Below are 24,721 nucleotides of genomic sequence, written 5' to 3'. Positions count from 1 at the left end.
ATGGGTAAATGCAGTTTGTTTAACTTAATAGGTAAATGTTGGAAGTAGTTGGAAAAGAAAAACAGTTTCACTAGTATATAATTAAATTATTTTAATTCTTAAATACGCAAAAATTTTCTTTGTATAAGAAACTGAATAAACAATACGTTAACACTTTTAACTATCACTTAATATTTAGATAAAAGTTATGGCTGTTTTAGAAAATTATTACTGAGCTTGTTTCTCACTGTCCTAAGACAGAAATTATTAAATGAAACAAAATGACATTTTTTTTTCATTACTAGGGAAACAACTAATGAACATTCAGATATGAGAATGTTAATCATGCGGTTATTTTTTGATTTATTTTATGCCAAGTTGAAGATTTATTTTTTGCGTCTTGTCCCTCAGTCTAGCGAAAACAATTATGTTGCGGTGAGTTTGTAAATCTGGATGCATACCGAAATGATGAAGAAAATGGATATTCAGGAGTTAGACAAAAGGATTTTTCCTATTATTTAAAAATGTAGAAACGCTGCTTAGAAAATTGCAAGAAAGTCTTTGCATTTTTAAGATAATCAAATCTGACTTTTTTGTGTTCACCATCCAATGAAGTGAAATGGGTTCGAATCCCAGCGATGGCTGGTTGATACGATTCCGCATTCGGCTTGCACCGACCACAGTGCTGACGTGAAATATCCTCAGTGGTAGACGGATAATGGGTTAGAGTCCATTTCACGTCAGGTTAACAGTGGGAGGTTCTCGTGTTCTTCCTCTCCATGTAACGCAAATGCTGGTTAGTTTAATCAAAAAGACCTCCACGAAGGTAAATTTCTCCCCATACTCGATCCAGGAGTTCCCTTGTCTTCTGGATGGGGTTCAAAATGACAAGGCTACGGAGTTGAACATGCGTAATCGTAAATCCTAAAAAAAATTGGGTCAGCTGTTCAACGACGGTTCAAAAATAAAATCATCAAATACGATTCAAAACAAAATTAAGAAATTTTTTGTAAAAATGTTTTTCGCAGTATTAAAGGATTACTTTTAATACTGATGTCTTTTAATACTAATTATGAAGATGAAAATAGCTCAAAATGGGTGTTTAAAATAAATAGTCTCAGCTTGAACAGAAAATTGACATATACGTTTAAGAAAATTGATACAGTATTTAATTGCGCTTCTCAAATTTCTCTTATGATTTTTTTTAACTAATTATCTAATGAATGCAAATAAATTGGTAATTAGATATCGTCTATTTACATAACTCATTTTAAACATGTTATTAAATGAACCTGTCTTTTTTTTAAAAAAAGCTTTAAAGGATCAAATCTGTTTCTATAAGATTGCCCTTGTTGCTATAAATTCATAATAATGAACGTTAAATTTACGTTGTAGGAATTAATCTTAAACTTTACTTTCTTCAAAACAAAGATTGCTTAGAACTTGTTCTTAGCAAATATTGTTTAGAATTCTGAATACGAAGACATCGCCTGAAAAGTTATATCAGTAATATACTAAGTCACCTGACCTCGAAGTCAAGTTTCAACATAGACCTGGTCTCAACAACGATGAATCAGCAAATCAATGGGTAGAGATAAAAAAAAAATCAACAAACTCACAAAAAAATTTTGTATTTCTAGTTTAATCCAGAATACCAAATATCAACTAAAAATAAAATAAAGTTTAGTCAACAACAATTTGTAGGCTGTGTCAATATAAATACGTACATAATGCAATCTTTGCAGTAATAGTGTTATATTTACAATGAGTGGAATGTTGTGCATTACTATTAAGCAAAATATGAATAGCTGTGGAAAATCACATAAATTTATAATTATCTGCAAAACGGCAGATTATTCGCATAATTTGTACCTTTTCGCAAAATGTATTTATCATGTAAATTTGTCTTAGTGATTTTTTCCCATGCAATTTAATCTTCTTTTCAATTCAATTGAACCTTTTAGTAATTTTTACAGGATTGGTAATTGAAAAAATATGTATAAGACAAGGGAAAAATTTTAAAAAAAATGTTTCAGTTTCCTTACATAAATTTTACCTATTCACATTATTTAAAAAAATATTGGAGCATACTTGTCACATAATTTCACTGTCACCGGGATATCGACACAGAAAGGATAATTTAAAAAAAATGATAAATATTTATTTCAATTGGCGATTCTCTTAAAATTTTGCAAAGTATAAATCCGTCGCCAGTAAAAGATTAGGAGACAGAAAAATCTTATTGTTATCGTATTGAAGTCATTTCAGAAATTAAACGGATTTTTTCAAGCAAAAATACACCAAATACAATTCACAGTATACCCTGGTTGGTAGAACGTTGAGCCCGAGAGGTCGTGAGTTTGATTCTTGCAGGCCGAAGACTTTCCGTGTAGTAAATGGTGACTGGTGCACGATAAACCTGTCGGGTCATAAAGTTCTCCAAATTCCCATAACAAATCAATATTTCTGGAGGTTCTGAATTGGAGATTGTTCGTTCTCTGGTTCAAGTCAAAATTACGGTTTCTGAATGAATGAATGGACCCGACTTATAAACTGGTTTGTGGCTGTAGACCCGACCTATAAACTTGCCAATATTCAGTGGTGCCATTTATGGAAAATTCTTGGCCATAAATGGCACCACTGAAAAGCAAGAAACTCACCCTCTGCCTTAAATTTGCTTGTTTTTACCAAGCATTCTTGCTGATATTGGCAAGTGACATTAGAAACAACAACAACAATGACAATTCTACAATCGACGTTATCAGGAAGACTACTTAGTATCACACATTTGTCTGTTTTAAGATTTTTGTAAAATTCTGTAATTTACGATAAGGGAGAATTTTTATCATGGTCGAAATTTGTTTTTGTTAGTTTAAACAAGAATTTTTTTTTAAATTCTCGTAACAGACAGTACACAAAATATGGCTCTAATCTCTTTTAGCTTTACCTAAATTAATTAAATCAGTGATCGATTAGGATAAGTACTTAATTGATCCTTAGGTTTAGTGTTATTTTATTATAAGCGGTGGTATAAATTTTGATACTTCACAAAAATTTTATATTTACTATAATTTAAGACAATATTGTAAATATACTTTTTCATTGAACTTTAGTTTTTGATTTTCGAAATAGGGTGTGGAGTATGGAAAAATATGACCCTAATAGTTTAAACAAGACAGTGGTTAAAAATTTGATTCCCTTAATCTTGCTTACGCTTTTTTGCTTTCTTTGCTATATCTTTAGATTAAGCCAAACAAAACATTTTTTGCACGTAATTATAACCTTTATTCATAAGAAAAAAAATTCTAAGATAAAAATAATTTTTTTACATTTATCAATTACTTTTTACTAATTTATTAAATTTCGATTTTATATAAAATAGTTCAAACTTATAAAGTATGCCATTTTTTTCTTAGTTTAAATTAAATTGCAAAATTGGTCAAGTAATCCAATTTTAAGAGAATTTATGAAATAGTTCTTGAGGGAAAAAAAGTGATATGCAACTTGATTGAAATGTAGACATCAAAGGAACAAAACCTCCCTGAAACATTGGAACCGTAGTTAACAGATCCCCATGTAATTGGAGGGTCAAGAAATAAAATCCGTAGAAAAATGTATTCGGGATTTCACTTGATTGAGAAAATTCAAAAATGTATATTCTAAAAGACTATTCTATTGTGGTTGATTTTGTAATTTAAAATAGTATCAACCATAAATTAATTAGCATAATGTTAGATCAAAAGTAATTAAGATTTTCTCTCTTTTCAGCGTTCTACAGTACTTAATTATCTGCACAAAATTAATAACTGAATCATTTCATTGCTTTAGATTTTAGAGCGAAAAACCTGAAGATTAGTTATCAAGGTCTGGTTTCTTAGGACAAGCGCCTTATCTGGGCGTCAGCGGGACGCCAACGTCCCGCTGACGCCAACAAAATACTGGTTTGTTAGCTCAAGGCCTGGTTTCTTAGAACTAGCGCCTTATCTGGGCGTCAGCGTAAAGTTGACGTAGAGCTGATGCCAAAAAAATAATTTTTTGTTAGCTCAGCGTGAGCAGTCGGTCCAACGCAGACATTATCTCTCATTGCGCATGCGTTAATAACGTAAACAAATATTTATTTTGAAGTTNCATGTAGATTTATTAAATACACCTTGTGTGCCACCTAGGAACCAAATCTAGAGCCCGACACTCGAGATTTTTGCTCTGTTACAATCGTACCCTGTTACAATTGACCCCACTCTCCCCTACTTAATTATCTGCACAAAATTAATAATTGAATCATTTTATTGCTTTAGATTTTAGAGCGAAAAACCTGAAGATTAGTTATCAACTCACTACCAAATACATACGAAATAAAGCGAAACTTTTATTTCTGACGCTTATTTTAAATGAATTTGTTCCTTCACATGATGAGCCACAATCAAAAGTTCAGTGAAAACTGATGAAAAAAAACCCCCAGCGAAATTGAAAATAAAATACAAAAAATGTAACTTTAAGTCCAAGGGGAGAGGAGGAGGGGGTTCATAAATGATTATATGCTTTGTTTCATTTTTAATTATGAACTGAAATGATTTATTATGAAAAATCATGAATTAATTTTAATTATAAAATTATGAACTGGTATGATTAATCGTGAATATAACTAATCATGAATTAATTTTAATTATGAGCTGAAATGTTTAATTATAAAAACAATTAATTATGAATTAATATTATTATGAAATTAAATTTGATTTTCTTTCCTTTTACAGCCGTAGAAGAGCAAATTCCGTGAGTAGCTTTTTGATTTGTTTGTTTCGATTATATATTTTTGTTTTTCTGTCATATTCATGTATTGCATGTTTTTGTTTCTATGTCTCTCCCTGTTATAAATTCGTCAACACCGTCACCACTATTCTGGTTATTCAATTTTACATTATATTTTGTTTTCCTGCTCAAAACTTTAAGCTACGAAGGTGAATAGAAAATAGAACAGGAAGAGCGATGAAATTAAATATTCGAGAATTATTGATTGTTAAACTCGTAGTGAAAAATAACATGCAGGTCTATATGCAGTACACAAAAAGGAAGCTGTGATTTTTGATAGGCTGAGTGAAGGTTTATAGTAGCTAATTCCAATTTATTTGAAAGTTACTGCGATTTCAAGTGCTTTTTTTCTTCTTTATGTCCTTTTGCTGGGCAAAAACTCTAACATATAAACTTGAAATTACAAAGGTGAATAGATAATGCAATGAAATTAAAAACTTGAAGTTTGATTATTTGTTTGGGAATTATCAGGAGTTGAAACTGTAAGTAGTTGAATTGTAACCACAATTTGAAGTGTTAAAAAGGGTCATTTTCGTTTATTAACATAACGCCAATTTTTCTTTTGCGAAAATACAATTTGTTCGAAAGTTATTGTTTATACAGTGGTTTAGAGGATTATTTGAGTTAACAAATTTTTTACTATAGTAATGACTATTTATCCAATGCTGTAGAGAATTTATTTCTCTAGAGTATCGTTAGTTTATTTTAGAAGCTTTCGCTTGAGTGGATGTCAAAATTAACAGAACGATGAATGAAAAGATAACATAATGAGAGAGAACAACAGATCTTAACATTCATCTTAACATTCTTCTTGACACTTTTAAAAAATAGAAAATATTGAGGAGAGAAAAATGTAATTCTGAACTATATTAACTATGAGATTTGTTTCATTAGCGAGTAAAATTAATCATTTCTACTGCATTGCACATTCTTACGTTTGAATTTTTTTTTTCATGTTCGCCATGAATAATAATTTTATTTGATTATTTTTCCAACCAAGATAAATGTTCATTTCGTTTGGATTAAAGTACAAAAAATATTACAATTATGTTTTATAAACAAATTGAACTTTTTGTAAATTGCTACTATTAGTTCACATTCACCCTATAACTTGTTCAAATTTTCTGTCTTTAATAAAATACTGTTTATTTATTCACTTCAAGTACAAATAAATTTTTTTTTGAGCTTTTAGTGGATGACGATTGATCTCAATACAGTTTTTTCAAATATTATTTCATTAATTGAAAAAAAAACGAAATCGAATTTTCTGATGGGTAAAGCTTTAGTCATTGTTTTGAATTTTACTACTAGCGATTCAAATTTTTACATATTTTAAAGATAACATCGGTGATAATTTCTAACTCATAGCTCTATTTAAACAAAAAAAAATGGTATAATGGATATATACTTAAAAAAAACCTTTTTTTATATATATTACCTGTTTTAGAGAAAGACGTTCAGAGGAAAAAAAAACGCACTACAAAATCAAATTATCTTCATATATATTTTCATCGCTCGCTTACTCTTTCAAAAACAGTTTCCCTCGTCAGCTGAAAGTGTGATTTTCAAGTTCTATTTCAGCTCTTTTGGCTAATGATTTTAACAAGAAATTGTCATTAATCATTTTGTCAAAATCATATCAAAATGATAAATTACAATTTTGACGAAACAATCCTCTGTTGTGATTCTTCTTTCAATAAATGCGAGACAGCTGTGAAAGTCAAGGGCGATGGATTCTCGCCAAAAATAAAGATTTTTTTTTTTAATGCAGAATAAATTTCTGTAGTTCTTTTAAAAGCCCCTTTAAAGCAGAAAAAGGATTCTGTTGCCACATGTTGATAGGCTTGTTGTAAGAACAATGGAAGATAGTTGGTGGGAGCCACGTAAAAAGCAAAATGATGTTTATATGGTTTCCTTTTACTGTACTATTAAGCACACACGAGTGTCTAATAAAAGAAAATAGAATATGTTTTTGGATATGTATGGAACACCGTGAGTAAAGTACAAATAATAATACTGAAGGCCGGGATAGCCTGCTTGGCAGGGAGCTGCACTCATGTTCGTGAGAACGGGAGATCGAATCCTGCCGGTCGAAGATTCCCCATGCAATAAATGGTGACCAGTGCGCGTTAAATCTGTTGGGTCGTAAAGTCCTCAATATTCCCCTAACAAAGTACTGAATGCTGAGTACTCCGGGAGTACTGAGTTGGAGATTGATCGTCCTCTGGTTCAGATCAAAATCTGTGGATGAATGAATAGTTTATAGGGGTTCGCTCCATAAACGGGTGTGGTAGAAGTCGAATTCTTGACAGTAGATGGCGCCACTGGAAAACAATAATCGTATCCCTTTCCTATGACAACAACGACACTGAATCGGGCTTACTAAATACTTGCGGAATTCAAATGTTAGTTTTTGTGCTCCATTAATATTGTTTTTCTACATCTATGTAAAAAAAAAAGTCTGATTTTTATTTTAATTCTGACTCCATTGAAAAACCATACCACAAACATTTTCTATTGATTTGGTTTAGTGGACACCAGTACAAAACTGCTATATTTTTAGTTCTAATGTGACGACGTAAATTATGTCTCGTTGAAAAATCTATTTAGGTCGACTTCTCTGAATGGTGTACCACTATTCAAAAAACTTAAACTAGATTGCGCGTCAGAATGACTTCTGAACACGAAAACTTTGAAAATGGCGAAGTATTATCTTCGAATCAAAAGATGCAAAACATGAAACTTATAAACGCTCACAGAATCAAAATTCAATGTATAAAAAATAATCGTTTTGTTCTTTGCGAAATTTAAAAAAAAAGTTTATAAAAAAGTAATTGTATGAATGTTTAAATCTCTTATGCAAGCATCTTATCTAACTACAGGGAAAAGCTAGTTTTATCAAGTTTCAATAACGCGTCAAAATAACTACCGATGTTTATTTAAAACTGTTTGATAATAACTGGATTCGGTTTAATAACTTCAATACTTTAGAAACCTAATACTATTGTTAACGTTTACCTGATCGAGTTTCGCTGCTTTTTACCCTTTGAAAAAAATGTAGCTCGGGAGACTTAAAATTTATTCCCCTTGATCGACTTCAAAAATTTCATTACGACAAGAAAATATTTACAAAATTTCTTGAGAAGAAAAAACGATAGAGAAGAGTAGTTTTTTTTTCAGATTCATGTGAGTTTTTTAAAGATCTTTTACACACATTTTTAAAAGGTAAACTCTAAAACCTTTAAGTTATTGAAACCGACATATTTAAGAGTGACTCAGCTGTTGCCATTATGGAAAGAGAATTATGCGCCATTTTGGTACCACGTATGAGAAATAAATATGTAGGTGAGTGTTTAACTAAATAATATGTTCAATGAGATAAACAACTTATGAAACATTATTTATGCGCAATGTTCTGAAATTTGAATCATTTGAGATGAAATATAAAAAAAATATTCGCTGTTAGAAGTTGCCACGCGAATCACTCGAAATTTCACCTGCTTACATTGATTACGCAAAACTCGTTACTTCTTTATTTTGCTTTTTGTGACAGCCACAAATAAACTTTTAGAAAGGAAATATTTGTTAGCGATGCCGTGAAGCGTTGCCCGTTCCAGAAAACCACCCACGCATTCTCCTGTTTTTAGTAAAGCGGATATCTGCTGCTATCAGCTAAAAAAAGTCTTTTTTTTCCCTTCTAAGTAGGAGAAAGTGTCGATCTAATCATGACAAGATACACACGTGACTCAATATTATGAGCAATAGTAACTAATTTTAAAACTTACCTGCATTGTTGATGCCAAATCAACCTCTATTGCACCATCAAATGTTGACGTTTGTTTCTATTGTTGGTTTTGAATGGCGGCTAATTGGATTTCGTTTTTCTTTTTCTTTTTTTAGCTGTTTGTGGAAAGAAGCAGAATTGAGTGGGTTAAGAGTTAAATAGTTTTTAAATTAGGGGATATTTGATAGCCGTGGTGGGTGAACGAAAATACACTCCTGGTAAAAGGCTTAAACTGACTAATAGTACGAAACAGAGTTTCCAACCATGGCATTCTCCATCGAAACATTTGACGCATTCAGCATATTTTAAACGGACATCATCGGAGCTTTTAGAAATGTGTTATTTGTGTCCATATTCTAATAGACGGGATAGGTACATTGCACTTTTTTTCTAACAAAAGTGATTTTTAAAATATAAGTTTTTCTTGATCAGTAACTAGTTTAACACAGTAACTACTTAAATAACAGGAGATAAAATCGTTTTCCAATGAGGCGTTCTAAATCATATGTTTACTGATTTGACGTCTCATAGTGACCGTAGTATTCATGTAAAATTACTCCAATGACAGATGACGTGGTGGCCCACGGGATACAGCGTTCGTCTTCCGATGAGGTGACCCGGGTTCGAATCCCAGCGATGACAGCTCGATAGGAATTCTTCACCCGGCTCGCACAGTGCTGACGTAAGATATCCTCAGTGATAGACGGATCATAGGTTAGAGTCCCCTTGCAGTCAGGCTAGGGGTTTTTGTGGTTTTTTTCTTCATGTAACTCAAATGCGGGTTAATCCTCCGCAAAGTCCAAAAAGCTCTCCGCGAAGGAGAACTTTCTCCCAATGCCTGATCCCGGAGCTCCCTCGTCTTCTGGAATGGGTTTAAAATTACAAGGCTATGGAGTTAAACATTAGTAGTCGTAAACCCTAAGTTGGGTCGACTGTTCAAAGACTGCAATTAAAAAAAATAGTAGATGACAATTAGACGCGGTGGTTCAGGGCAAGAAGGGCTCGCCTGTCAATGAGGTAAGGTTGAAATCCCAACACTGTTCGATTCGAATATTATTCGTCAAAAACTTACATTATTAAGTTGTTTTGCCCTTAGTTTGGTTTCGTTTCCATAATTACTTTATTTTTTTTATGAATTTTAAAGATTCTCTATAATTTGTGGATAGAATTTGTATCCATTTTGTAATATAATGTTCTGAAAATCTAATTTTTGAAATACAATTACAATGCTAACAGGATTTCAAATGGGTACTAATAACATCAAATAAAAAATTTTGTTTTAAAATTTTAAAGTCAAAATGCTAGTTTAATTGTTCCATTTTTAGAACATTGCTGTTTCAAGTTTTCTATTTTTAGATTTAAAATTCATTATTTTATTTCATTCGATTAGTAGTTTGACACTTATTTAGGATAAAATTATGATGTTTAAAAGAAAAAAGGGTGGATTTTTTTGACATGAATTCGCAGGTGGCTGATGAGTAAGTGATAATGAAAGATTACTTGCCAAGTCATTCTTTGTCCAAGTCATAGCCAAAATTCTTTGATGGTCCCATCAAAAAATTTTGATGGTTTATGTTGGTTACAGTGCGATTCACGATGTTTCAACATCATTTGATGGTCAGCATCATCCAACATTCCTTCCAACCAACAAGGAATCTAAAATATGTTTTAAAAAACTTTGTATTTTTTGCAATTTCCAACACTGATTAATTTTATTTCTTAATCATTAAAAACCAATATATCTTGCATGCCTATACAAAATAGTATCTGAACAACGAAAAAATGGTAGGATTGATTTTAATTAAATCGACATCGGAAAATTTGCACGAAATTTTTTTTGATAATGAGTTAGTTGGAGACTAGTCTCGTGCTTTGTTTTGTTTGTTTCAACGAATAAGCGGAAGTTTAATTTTTTTATATTTGTTTCTGATCTGCTCAAGTGACAAGCTCGCTAAATAGAGCCGAGATAGCTCATGGGATAGAGCGTCCAATCGGGATTGAATACCAGCGATGTCTGGTCGATACGAACTCCTCAACCGGTTTGCCCCCGACCACAATGTTGACGTGGAATATCCTCAGTGGTAGACATGGCGCTGGTGCCATAGGTCACGTGCGGATATGAAAGGTCTTCTTGAAGTGCAAGTACCCAATTACTGAGAGGTTGCAAACATATTAGGATAGAGCAACCCAATCAAGCGACCCGGGTTCGATTCCAGCGATAACTGGTCGATTCAAATTCCGCACCCTTTTCGCACCGACCACAGTGCTGACGTAAAATATCCTCAGTGGCAGACGAATCATGATTTAGAGTCCCGTTGCTTTCAGGCTAACTGTGGGAGGTTCTCGTGTTCTTCCTCTCCATGTAACGCAAATGCGGGTTAGTTCTATCCAAAGAGTCCTCCACGAAGACAAATTCCACCCAATACTTGATCCAGGAGTTCCCTTGTCTTCTGGATTGGTTTCAAAATGACAAGGCTACGGAGTTGAACATTAATAGTCGTTAACCCAAAATTAGGTCGGCTGTTCAACGACGGTTATATAAAATAAAAAGTTCAGCATAAAATAAAAGTTTATGCTAATATTAATTGGCATCCTTTGAAGTCCATTAATACAATAATGCTTAAATACTATTGAAATTTATTATTATTTCTATTTAAATAGAAATTTTGGGGATTTTTATTTTATTTTTTAGACATAATCCTTGAAAATCGATAAGGGTAAAAACAAAGCGGAGAGGAAGGTAATTTCCTTAGAGACTAAGTCTACGATTTTAAAACGAATGCAGAAGTTAGAAGATCCACAGCTCTCGGTGACGCTACGTCATGCTTTTTTATGCGCTACCCATCTATCGCATATATATATATATTTTTATAACTATTCGTAAAGTTTTGTGTGAATTGTTTTAAATTCCCACTATTAGATCACACTCTCCCTGTATCTTGTTCACATTTTCAATCATTCACTAAATACTTTTTATTCATTCACTCAAATTCAAATACATTTTCTTAAACTTGTAGTGGAGGACACTTGATGTGAATGCAGTTTTTTCAAACATCAATTCATTCATAGAATTTAATTCATTACTTTTAGTTTTATTATCTTAAACTTGCAGTGGAGGACAGTTGATGTGAATACAGTTTTTTCAAATATTAATTCATTCATTAAATTTAATTCATTACTTTTAGTTTTATGTTTTATTATCTTAAACTTGTAGTGGAGGACACATGATGTGAATACATTTTTTTCAAATATTAATTCATTCATTAAATTTAATTCATTAATTTTATTTTACTGTGGGTGGAAAAATCGTAATTATTTAATAAATATTACAAAAATAAAAATTTTGCTTATTGAACTAAGAAGGAATTGACTTTAATTTTTTTTTGTATTACTTCTTTATATGCGGTCCTTATCAATCACACACACAAAGAAAGGTTTGAGTATATTATATTTTAGCTATAATTAACTTGGTAATAATATTGTTATAAAACGCGTAGTGAACAGTATAAAAAATTTGCTTAGCAAAAGTGCTTAATTATTATATTAATGCCAGTTATTACAAAGTATCCAGGGAAAATTTTAACGAAGCATATCTCGGAGTCGAGTTCCCAGAGAAATATTCGGAGTCGTAACCGAACATTCCTTCTACCGATTCCACAGCTCTGAATATTGCATTACGAGGGGGGGGGGGAAGAAAATAATGACGAAGTAACAAATTCAAAAAAGGAACTATACCAAATGTCAAAGAACTATTCAACCTTCGTTTCTCCTTATGATGAAGAACTCAATCTAACCTTCATACCTTTGAGAATTACTCGAAATATGAAGTCAGTTACAGTTTAAAGAGGTATGCTGGAAGAAAGAGGGGGAGGATGCTATTTTTAGAATGGTTTTTGTAACCGCTCCTCGCGTTTTACAGTAGTGTCTTAATTCCGAACACTAACATACACCACGCGTTTATATTTGGAGGCAAGAAAGTAAAACTTGCAGTTGTCTTGTTGGAGGTATCTTTATGAGCTCGAACAAGGAATTTTTTTCCCTTTAATTAAAATAAAATTATACTGACTTGATTTAAAACTTTGAAAACGGAAATTCAATATAATAATAAAAACTATAATAAGTAAATAAAAGCATTCTTTATAAATAAAAATCTCCTTTGCGTATAAATAAATAAAAATATTCATTGAGATGAATTCAAAGAATTTTAGAGTTTATATTTGGATGCAAGAAAGTAAAAATCTTGCAGTTGTCCTTGCAGATATCTTTATGAGCTCGAACAAGGAATTTTGTTAAAAAATATTAAAATATTAATAAATAAATTTAAAAAATATATATAATGACTTGATTTAAAATTTTGAAAACGGAAGTTCAAAAAAATAATAAGAACTATAATAAATAAATAGAAACATTATTTATGATTAAATAAATAAAAAAATTGTTTGAGATGAAATTACAGAATTTTAACGTTTATATTTGGATGCGAGAAAGTAAAAATCTTGCAGTTGTCTTGTTTAAGATAACAACTTGAGCTCGAACACGGTCTTTTTTTTATTTAATTAAAAAAAATATTAATGACTTGATTTAAAATTTAATCGGAAAACAATAAATAAATAAATAAATTACATTCTTTGAAATTGATTTATATAATTAAAGAGTTTATATTTGGACGCAAGAAAGTAAAAAAACTTCCAGTTGTCTTGTTTAAGATATCCTTATGAGCTCGAACCAGGAATTCTTCATTAATTTAAAATAAATTATTATGACTTGATTTAAAATTTTGAAAATATAGGTTCAAAAAACAATAAATACATAAGTAAATAAACATTCTTTGAGATGGATTTAAAGAATCGTTAACAGTTTTAAAAAAAAGGGAATCTTTTTTAAGAAATTCAATATTCATAATATGTATATAGTATTTTGTTTAATCCAAAATGTCTTATTATAAATATACTGTCTGTTAAATAAGTGAAATTGGTTTAGCTTACGAATTCTCCCTTTTCTTATTTAGTTTAATTTTTTTTATGTATTTAATTTATTTTGGTTTGCATAGCAATAATTTTGAATAGTATCTAAATACCGTACTTATTTCTCGTTAAGACACGGTTCCCAGCAGATCACCGAAGTCAAGCATCACTGGCTACGGTCAGTGTGCGGGTGGGTGACCACTTGGATCAGTCTGCGTAGGGACCGAGGGTGTGCGGTATGGGTCCTCGTTAAACTGTGCTACCGTAAAGTGCTCGACTTCGCGCGCAGGTCGTCGGGCTACCGAAGCGGGGGTGCCATCCCTTCCGCAGAGGATCAAAATTGTGATGGCATGTCTTCGGATCATCCTCCGGGATGTTTCCCAGACCGTCGCCAATAGCCCATTGTGCAGCTCTAGTGCGACGTAAAGTAACAACAACAACAACAACATATTTTCTTTCACTTTTTTTGACTTCCTTCTCTCCCTCGTCACACTTCTCTCTACTCCACCCCCCTTGTCACATGTCGTGTTGTATTGGTTGTATTAGCAATTCAGAAACAAATCACTGGATAAGAATCATATTTCAAATTTTATTTGTAATCTTTTAAGCACGTGTTTGTATGATATTTGGGAGCATCTAACAGTAATAATGATTAGATGTGCATTTATTTAATTGAAAAATAAAATGAAAAGAAAAAAGAAACTATGAATAATAATCTAAAACTATTTAATCAGCTGATTTTAAGTATTTTTATTTCAGGATCTATTTTCCTTTTCTTTTTTTCATTTTTTGAAAAATTATATGTTAAAATATCCTAAGCTTTTCCGTTGTTTTAAACGTTATGTTTTGCATTGCAAAATCTATAACCCATATCAATAGTCTTGATGGTCCCATCAAAACATTTTGATGGTTTATGTTGGTTTCAGTGCCATAAATGATGGTCCAACATCATTGGATGGTCACCATTATCCAACATTTTTCGTTATGCGTTCCGTTATGCATATGCCAACAAACTTCTACCATTCTTAGATGGAAAATGTCACTTTAATATTATGATGGTAAACCATCAAAAGTTTGATTCTCAAGGACCAACAATCCATTGATGATCCATGATGGTTCCAACTATACATTTCCATGGTGGGTTTAATGGAAATTCTTGTTGGTTCGGAAGAAATATACCATCAAGAACATTCGGGTTTTTTTTATGCTGTCTCATCATAAATCAGACCGAATTCCTACATTGAGGTGATGGTGGCTCATGACCGTTCCAATATTTGATTTCTAAAGATACTATGATGAAAATTCCTGGCTAGTCCATAAGGGTACAATAATGCATTTCCCTGATGATTTAATAATAATTATTGTTTTTTCAATAGGAATATACCTTCAAAACAATTTTTTTTTATGTGGACCCATCATCATAAATCTGTCTGAATTCCTACATTGTTGAGATGGTTACTTATGTTGGTTACTATCAAAAATATAATGATTTACGATGGGATTATTGATAGTTACCATCAGGATTATGTTGGTCGATCTATGGAAAACCATTAAAAAAAATTTGACTTCGGAAGAGTTAAATTATAGAAATTTCGAAGGTGTCTAGAAAGATATACAAGGAATATGAAGGAATGAAAAAAAAAACAAGATCTGATAATTAGTTTGACAATTATCAACTGTAAACTTGAAGAAAAAAATACCATGTGATTCGATCTGTTGCACAATAAACGACGACAACAGGGTAGAAATCTGGCGTACTGAAAGGGTTATTTTCCTTTCTCAAAATAACTGGTTTTAAAAAATTCTAATTTGTTCGGAAGTGTTTCGCAATTTTAGGGAAATTGTTTCGCTTTTTTTCAGATTTTTATTTTAAATAATAACTCTCTATCCATAACTGTAGAAAAACCTATTTATCTCCCTCAAGATCTTCATTTTTAAAGCTCGTGCTAGATTTGATGTCAAGAGTAACAAAAAAAGAGAGTAATTTTGTTTTTCAAGTACAGTTGATTATTTTCTAAATTTAGGTAATAGTTTATTTCGTTACAATTTACATATCAACAAATTGACCTTACATAAAATTATAATAATTATCCATTTCATAAATAAATTTATATTATTTTTATCAACTTTTAAGAAAAAATAACAACGATAAATGAGGTTAGCGCCTTCTAGTTGTTAAAAATATTTCAATTATTATGAAATGAAAAAATTCGTCGTAGCATTATGAAAATTAAAGTATCGTATCACAGCGATGTTGTAGGCTCGCAATCTTTCTTATTTATAATTTGTAACATAACGTGGAAGCATATTTTACAAACTGTCACCGAAAAACTGACGGTACCGTAAAAAAAAAAAAGTTCTTTTTTTCTTACGTAACGCCCTCTGTCGCCGTTTCCCAATTTAGGCTTCCCTCACACTAACTTCGTGTTCAACAGCTTTGGAGGGGGTAAGACACGTATTTCGGGAGATCTCTCTTCTGGTTTTTCTACATTTTGGATTATCTTCTGGATTAAGTGATACGAAAAAATAGAAGGAAAAAGTTCCTTATCTGTGATATAGAACATGGGGTGAGTACCACATTTTGCGAACGACATATTTAATAATCTGACCTCTTGTCCATTCCGAGATCACGTTTCTTAAAAGTCCAATTTCACAAAACAAAAAAAATGTTTTCCAAAATGTATTCCATTTAGAAAATGTGTCGGAATTTTATGACGATAAATTAATAAAGAATACTTGAATAAAAAATATTTATGATAGCACATTTCTTTGATTTATGATATCAAATTGTTTATGATATTTAAAAGACCTATTTTTGTTAAAAAATGCTTTACAAAGTGTCCAATATTTATAAAAAAGAAAATCATAATTCCAAGACAATAAATTCATTAGGAATATTGGAGTAAATATAAATTTTTCAACTAATAAATTAATAAATAATTATTTTTACAAAAAATGTATTATGATTTTTAAAATTTAATTTGTATGATTAAAAAATTTACTATGATTTGAATGTTTTCCGAAGTTTACAATTTGTATAAAATGTATCCATATTTCAGGGCTGTAGGTAAGGAAGGAATATAAGTAAGGAATATTTGAGTAAATAAAATTTTTTTTGGGTAAATTAATAAATGAAAAAAAAATAAAATTGTGGATTAAAATATTAAAAATCGAAGCAAAAGATCCTCATTTACGATTTAAAAAAAAGCTTGCTAAGTATCAAGCATTTTCTGTAAATACATATTGTGTAACGTCCAACTTTTTAAATTATCATAACCTTTAAATGATCCGTTTTTTTTTCTACATATCTCTAAACAACTTCATTTCTGATTGCGAATAATTAAATAAATAAAATAAATGCAGGTTAAGGGATTAAAAAAGCAAAGAATAATTATACCAAAATATAAGCAAAAATATAAAAGTTTTTTTTACTAAAAATATACAAGATTTGTAAGAACCTAGAACGTCGTTGGAAAACTTAATAATTTTATTTCTAACCTTTAAACTTATCATAATACTCAATTGACCATTTTTCTTAAATCTATATTTATAAAGTAAGTCAGCGTTTCAACGATTAACGAGGTTCAATTCAATTAATGATTTGACAATGATTAACGATGTTCGTACGATAAGGTTACGAATAAGAAAAATACAAATTAAAATGTTAATTAAAAATAGTGTTTATATAATTAAGAAGAGATACAAAGGCCTATGATATAGAAATGTGGTTGAATAACAGGAGTTAAGTGCAAGAAATACCAAAAGTTTTGTGCATTGGTCTGGATTTTTGATAAATATCTATTCATGCATAATTTTTGTTTAGCGTAATTTTTCGTTTTGCGTACTTTTTGTGTAGAGAAATCTTAAGCCTCAGTCAAATCGTTTACAATTAATTTACACTGAGAAAAAGAAATATGGTCAAAACAACCAAAATATGGTAAAATTTACCGTATTTCTGGCTCTATTGGAACACTAAATTGTTCGGTAACTTTTACAGCACATTGGTAATAGTTTTGGTAAAATTATGTTTTTATAATATGGGGAAAAAATTTGACAAATGTGGTGAAATGAGGTCATTTTACCATGATGTCTTAGTGCATGGAATGAAAACCATTTATTTGGATAAATTTAATTTCTAATTTTCTATTTTTTTTTTTACTAAAAGTGTGGTAATAAGAATTATAATTCTTAAAACAAGAATTTCCAGTAAATCGTTGCTAAATGAACGAAAAAATTACGAAACGAACTATTTAAATACCGTATACTTTGGTTTTAAATAACAGAAACTTTTTCACCAAAAATGCTATTACGGTTATGCTAATAGTACGGTAACTTTACCAGAATTTTTTGTCCTTGAAAAGAAAAGTAAATTAGAAAACAACAAACAGAAAAGTATAGTACTAAATTGCCTACTGTCAAATATCAGGGGAAAGCTTTAAAAATTGGAGAAAAAATTCATAAATATTCTAAAATCATCATATGACACATAATGTATGGATAGCATGAGATACAGCATAAGAATCAAATTTTGTACAATTTGATATCCCCATTTTGATTTATTCTTGACAACATTTAGACCAATTTTCGGTTAAAGAATATGTTGATCAACTTTTTAACACTGAAGATTAATTTTACTCAACTGATTTCAACATGGGAAGTGAAAAATATAATAAACAATGTTTGAACCAGATTTGTTTCAAAATGATTCTGACGTATAGTTTTTAACATACCCAATAAAAAAAAAATTTCTCAATTATCAGAAAAAAAAATTTCAATTAGGTATACAAAATGACATCTTGTTTTCAAATATAAGTTTTTCGCATAAAAAATACTAAAAATTAAAAATGAGCATTTTGATATTAGTGATGGATCTTCATCGACTCTTGTTTTTCTAAATAATCATGAAATAACTGTTTTTTTTTCATTGATCTTAAATCGTTGCATGGATATTTGTAGTGTAAAGTAATTTTTATCCATCAGCAATCATTACTCAATTTTTTTAGATTGATCACCAGTCATTCCGCAATTGTTTTTATCGTAAAACAAACGTTCTTTGATTGATCATAAAACGTTCAATGAATAATTGTATCGGTTAATAAATCGCTAAACAAATATCAATAAGAAACCATTACGCAAGTGTTTTTTTTTTAATGGATCATCGATTGTTATTTTATTCGATTGCCGATCATCGATTGCCTACCCATATATTGATAGTCGGATTCTAAAAAGATGTGTCTTTAAGGGGGCATTGTATTAGGTGGGCTAACCGTAAGAAGGCCCAGGAAAAAGCATCCATGCCTCTGACAGGGATTCGAACCAAGGATCTTTATATCATGGGATCAGCTCTAAGACCACCCTACAACTATCGGCTCATTCATTATTATAAAATCGTTAATTGATCATTAATCCTTATAAGACTTTTTATTATGGATATGAATCATTAAAAATATTTTTTAAAACCAACAAAAATTATGTTCTCTATCGCTACAAATGTTTTTCCATCGCTTGTCAATTGTTATACTATAGTTCTTCTATTGATTTTAAATAGTCACATGTTTAATTATTATGATTCATAAGTAGATACACAAGTAATTTTTATCGATAAACAATTATTGGAAGTTTTTTGTTTGTTTTTGTATGAACCATCATTTGTTACATAAATAATTTTTACCTTATATCGTAAATATTAACTTAACAAAGCACGTGCTATTTCTGATCCCCCAAAGGAATATTTTCCCCTCATTCAAAATAAAAGTTACGTTAAAAAAATGCGTATAATTTACTATATAAAACAATGATGAAGTTTTAAATTTTAAGAACTTGTTTTTCATTAAATTTATAAAATATGCAGTTGTTAATACGGCTTGCAGGTGTCTTGCTATGTTAATCTGACAGGTGAATACATTTCACGATATTACACAAAAAAGGCTGAGCTATAAAACACAGATGCATAATTTAATTGCATATGGCTGAACTTATTTTTTTAGTATGAAAATTGCATTTTTTAAATTCAATGACAAAATTCATGGATATTAATTTATTCAGTTTATTTTTTTTAACATAAGTTTCATTGGCAAAACTCTTATAAGAATCATTAAAATCTGATGTATCGGAGATTGTCGTTCTGTGGCAAAAATGTAACATGAATGTAGTTCTGCATGGTCTATAAAATATTGAAAGCAGGATTAAAGAGCTTGCAAAGTTGAAGTACGCTTGCTAGCTCTTCAAGTACTAACAAATTCTTCAATTTCTTTGTCAAAAAAGAACTTGAACTTCGTAGGTATTTAGTAGTACTTAGAAGGTGATGGAGCAGCTTGAAAAAAGTAATTTTAAGATAGGACCCATTGTTAATGGTAGTATTTCTTTATGGTTTTCACATCTTAAGACAATAGGATACGCATTGAATCATTGCGATGCACAGTGTGTCAAAAAAAAAAATACACGAACCCACCCTGAATAACTTTTGATCTAATGACCGGGTCTTCACGTTTTGGGACTCAATCTTAATGGTTTAAGAAGGTGCCTTGAAAGCTTAGGGGATAAAGTGCTCGCCTCCCGATGAGATGAACTGGGTTTGAATCCCAGCAATGGCTGGTTGATTTGGATTCCGCACCCGGCTTGCACCAGCCACAGTGCTGACACAAAATGTCCTCTGTGATAGACCAATCATGGGTTAGAGTCCCCTTGCCATCAAGCTAACCGTAGGAGGTTTTCATAGTTTTCCTCTCCGTATAACGCAAATGCGGGTTACTTCCTTCAAAAAGTCCTCCACTAAGGCAAATTTCTCCCAATACTTGATCCAGGTGTTCCCTTGTCTTCTGGATCAGGTTCAAAATGACAAGGCTATGGAATTGAACATTGGTAGTCGTAAACCCTAAATTGGGTCTGCTGTTCAACAACGGTTATATTATAAAAATGCAATATAAAGCAAAAATGGTTGAAGAGGGATACCCCACATATGCTAATTAATTAGTGCAAACAATATTTAAAGTTACGAAATCAGAGAGATCTGAATAAACCCTTTTATTTATTCGGATTTCTGACCCCAAAAAATAGAGGATGTAGCCACAATCTGGAAAATAGTGTCCCCATATATTTAAGTCGGGACAGTGATCCAAAGTAAAGACTCCTTAATGCTAATTTTACTTTTTGCGTATTTCGCCATAATTCGTGAACTTTTATAGCGTATTGCAAAATTTTTGCAAATAATTATAATATTTGTTTAACCTAGGATAATTCGCGCCAAAAATAACTTTAAGTAAATATTTATTATTTTATTTAATAATAGTCGTAACAATTTTGAATTATAAGGAATGCAATTTTTTACGTCGTTCAAAACTATGTAATTTGATACTACTACAAAATTTGGGCAAATTCCTTTGAATAATTCGCGAGAAATCAAATTTTAACAATATGACTTTTTTAGAATTTGATTGCGGCTATTCTCTTAATTTTTAAAGAATTTGACTTGTAAGGTATACAACTTTTTACAGAATTTTACGAAATATAACTTAGCATTCCCAAAATACCAAATTTCTGTGTAATCAGACGAATAATTAAAGAGAAATCAAATTTTAGAAAGTCGTATATTAAAATTTAAATTTCTCAGTAACTGTTTGACCGATTTTGCTCAATGGTATTTTAATGTGAAATTACATTCTTTGAAATGTTGTAAAATATTGCGTACCTTACAATTCAATTTTTTCTACTATTATTAAATATAATAATAGTAAATAATAAATATTTACTGAAAGTTACTTTTTGCATGAAATGAATTTTATAATTATTGGCAAAACTTTTCAATACGCTTTCCAAACTTCCTGATCTCTCTATTGATTAAACTATAGAGACTATATTTCCCCAGATTGATATTTTGGGGGTCAGAAATTAGAATCGATCGAAAAAAAAGTATGTTTGTTCAGAGAAAATTCGTTTTTGGGACTGACTTGGTAACCTCAAAATATCGTCTGCTCTAATTAGCATAATTGAGTCGCCCCCTCGAACAATTAGGATTGAGTCCCAGTACGTAAAGATTCAATCATCAGATTAATAGTTAATCAGGGTGGTCCTTTTTATTTTTTCACCGCGCACTGTGAGAATACGAGCACAGATTTATATTTAATTTTAACTTTGGCTAACAGCGAGGCTTCCATTGTTGTAATGCATTCAGTTGACAATCAAAAATATTTATAAAAAATTAGAAATATCAATTCAACAAAATTTAATAATTTTTTTTGTATGTTTTCTTATGGTATGCATAAAAAAACTCAAATCAAAACATATTTTTAGACTCATATTTATGCGTTCCGATCACCTATAAACAGAAATCTTCGTGACCACCTATGCTCTTAATTTTGCGGGTTTTACACCAAAATAATTTTTTTTTAATATTAAAATATTCTCTGAATATTTGTATGCATATGGTTGGATATTTTCAATGAAATGTGTGGTGACAATAGCATGTAATAAATATGATGTTCACCACTTAATTAATTTTAACTCGTTTGGATATTAAAAAAAGTTTTTTCAGAAAAATATTCCATTATTTTTTCCAGACATATACGGGCACTTTTAGAAAATGGTACGTTATGAGAGTGTTTTCAGAATAATACTATATGATTAATATAATATGCTATGTATTCATATGATTTATGAATTCGCACAATTGTGATCAAAGCAAAGAATTATTTAAGTAGAAGCTAGACATCCATAAAAAGCAGTTTTGTTTCGTTTTCGAACCATACGCAACCAATTTGAAACATTTTAAACTTTTTGATGCGTAATTTTTTGGTTTATTATTATCAATAATCAATACAATTAATAAATATAATCATTTTAAATGCCAATATTATTCATAAATTTCCAGTAGCACAGATAGAAAATTATTTCTGATTCATATGCAGCATAAAAATTTTATTTTTCGTGCTTAATTTAATCAATTTTAATTAATATTTTATATTATATTTATATTATGTTATATAACATTATACTATATTTAATATAATATCTTTATTTTTTAATTAATATTTTATTTTACTTATTAATTTTAATTAATATATTAATCGATATTTTTAATTATTTTTAATAAAGTATTTAATTAATTTTCGTTTAAATAGGGGTATTGTTTTTCTTTTAAATTTCGAATGCATAACCTTATCATTCCAGATTACAACAAACAGTATATTTTCCGTGTGATCAAAAATACATTTTGGTACTATTATTGAATTCTTAAATCGCCAAATTCGACGATATTTACGTTTTTTTTTTTAAATTTATGTCTATCACTATTAAAATATTTGTTCTTTCTGATGTTAAAACATTTTTCATATCGAGAAGCAAGATAAATGTAATTACTTACTTTTTTGATGATAGAAGTAAAGAGAATGTCGACTTTCACCGATGAATGTCAACCATCACATAATCGTTTTGGTGAACGTTTTGGTGAATGAACACTTGTTATATCCGATTTGGTATTAATTTATTCGTTGATATTGTTATATTTATTTGATACTTTAATATCTGCCGAGGATAGATTAGGAGAAACATCAGTGTTCGGAGTACAAGGCAAATGTTTACCTGGCAGTGGCACTTAACTAGACCTGGTATATAATTCGGACATTCACCGAAGCAACTACGTGATTGTCAACATTGACTGGTGGAAGTCAACAACCACCAATGTCATTCACAGTAACATATAGTCTGTAGCCAAATTATTAGACAGACTATAAGATTCTATGTAAGATCGTAATTGTCAGGTGATACTATACAACTTTATTGTTTTGAAACGACTGAAACCGGTTTGTATGTTCTTGTTTATGTTCGTGTAGCAATTGGTGAAATTGGGCGATCTATACTATAAATTTGACGATTGTTTAAATTAGACGATATATTATACAAATATAGAATATTTATTATATCAACTATTATACTATTAGTATTTTATAATAATAAGATCAAATTATTAGACGCACTGTGATTTTTAATAATGACATGTTTTGCACNTAATAATATATTGGATTTTTTGTTAGTTAAAAATAGTTAAGTTAAAAATGTTACAATTGACCCCACTCTCCCCTACTCCCTGTGCTCTTACGACTCAGTACTCCACCTTTTACGGGTGATTATCCGCTGGTTAGAAAAAGCGAGCTGCATTTTAATAACTTTTCACTCATTACCATGTAAAATTCAGCTTTCCTCAGCATTTGTTTCTTAGGGCACACACGTCAGCGAAATAACTTTTTTTTTCTTCCATCTCTCCTCTGCTACCGAAACTATTTTGAGGTGGTTTATTTCTAAGCCAGTCTCCTAAATCTTGAATCTGTTTTCTTCCATCTCCTTATCAGATTACCATCTCCATTCTTTTCCCCCCAACACTTTATTTTAATAAAATTAGAAAATAAAATATGCGTCTCTGAAATTATCTGAAATAGATTGTCAAGGGAAAAATGCCTTTAGAAGAAAAAAATGCGCATTAATTGCCGGGGCAGAATCGTGGCAGAATCAAGGCGACATTGTCGCAGAATGTTACTCAGTTCTTGCGGAAAATTTTTCTTTTGGGAAGTAAAAAAATTTGGTTTTCTTTCCTGCAGAAATTTTGAAAAGATTCTATCTTTTCTTCAGAATTATATGCCATATTTGAGCATCGAAGCGGGAAAAAAGGCTTGTAATTTTTTTCATTCGAGAGTAAAAAGTTTGAATTTCTTTTCTGCAGAAATATTCGTTCTATTTTTCTTGCAGTTATTGCTATTGATTTCAAAATAGTTCTTCAAGGTGCGTAGCCAAATCTTTCAACAAAAAATAAGAACCTTTTAAGTACTTTTCAAGCAAGAATATTTTTAAGCACTATATACTTTAACAAAATGCAAAATAATTTTCCAAGACTTTACATTATCATGATAAAATAACTAGTTTCTGACAAGAAATTGAAAATATCTTTCAAAATGCAACAAAATTGCAGATGAGAGTGCAATAATCCTACCGAACCCAGCTCTGCTCTGTCTTTCATCAAACATACTATAGGATCGGCGCGTTCATACGCTATTGACCAACTGTATATCGAAATTGATTGTAGAATGAACTGTAGAAACGTTGAATAGAACACTGTAAAAAGCACGCTTTTGCATAATACGTGACGAAAATCGACATGGTAGAGAAACAAATTCTCATTTTCGGAAAGGGAAAATTAAGT

At 30.5% G+C, this 24,721-nt stretch overlaps 1 protein-coding gene across 1 annotated transcript in view; it reads left to right on the top strand.

Annotated features, from left to right (window-relative positions):
- LOC107453136 (telokin) overlaps positions 1-24,721 on the top strand; it is a 56,618-nt gene that overhangs the window by 3,906 nt on the left and 27,991 nt on the right. The window contains exon 2 of the mRNA XM_043052858.2: positions 4,731-4,749. Within this exon, the coding sequence (XP_042908792.1) occupies positions 4,731-4,749 (19 nt within the window). The remainder of the gene's footprint in view (positions 1-4,730; positions 4,750-24,721) is intronic.

The sequence above is a fragment of the Parasteatoda tepidariorum genome, chromosome 9, assembly GCF_043381705.1.
Source record: "Parasteatoda tepidariorum isolate YZ-2023 chromosome 9, CAS_Ptep_4.0, whole genome shotgun sequence".
Taxonomy (NCBI): Eukaryota; Metazoa; Arthropoda; class Arachnida; order Araneae; family Theridiidae; genus Parasteatoda; species Parasteatoda tepidariorum.
This window is presented reverse-complemented; position numbering and strand designations above follow the sequence as displayed.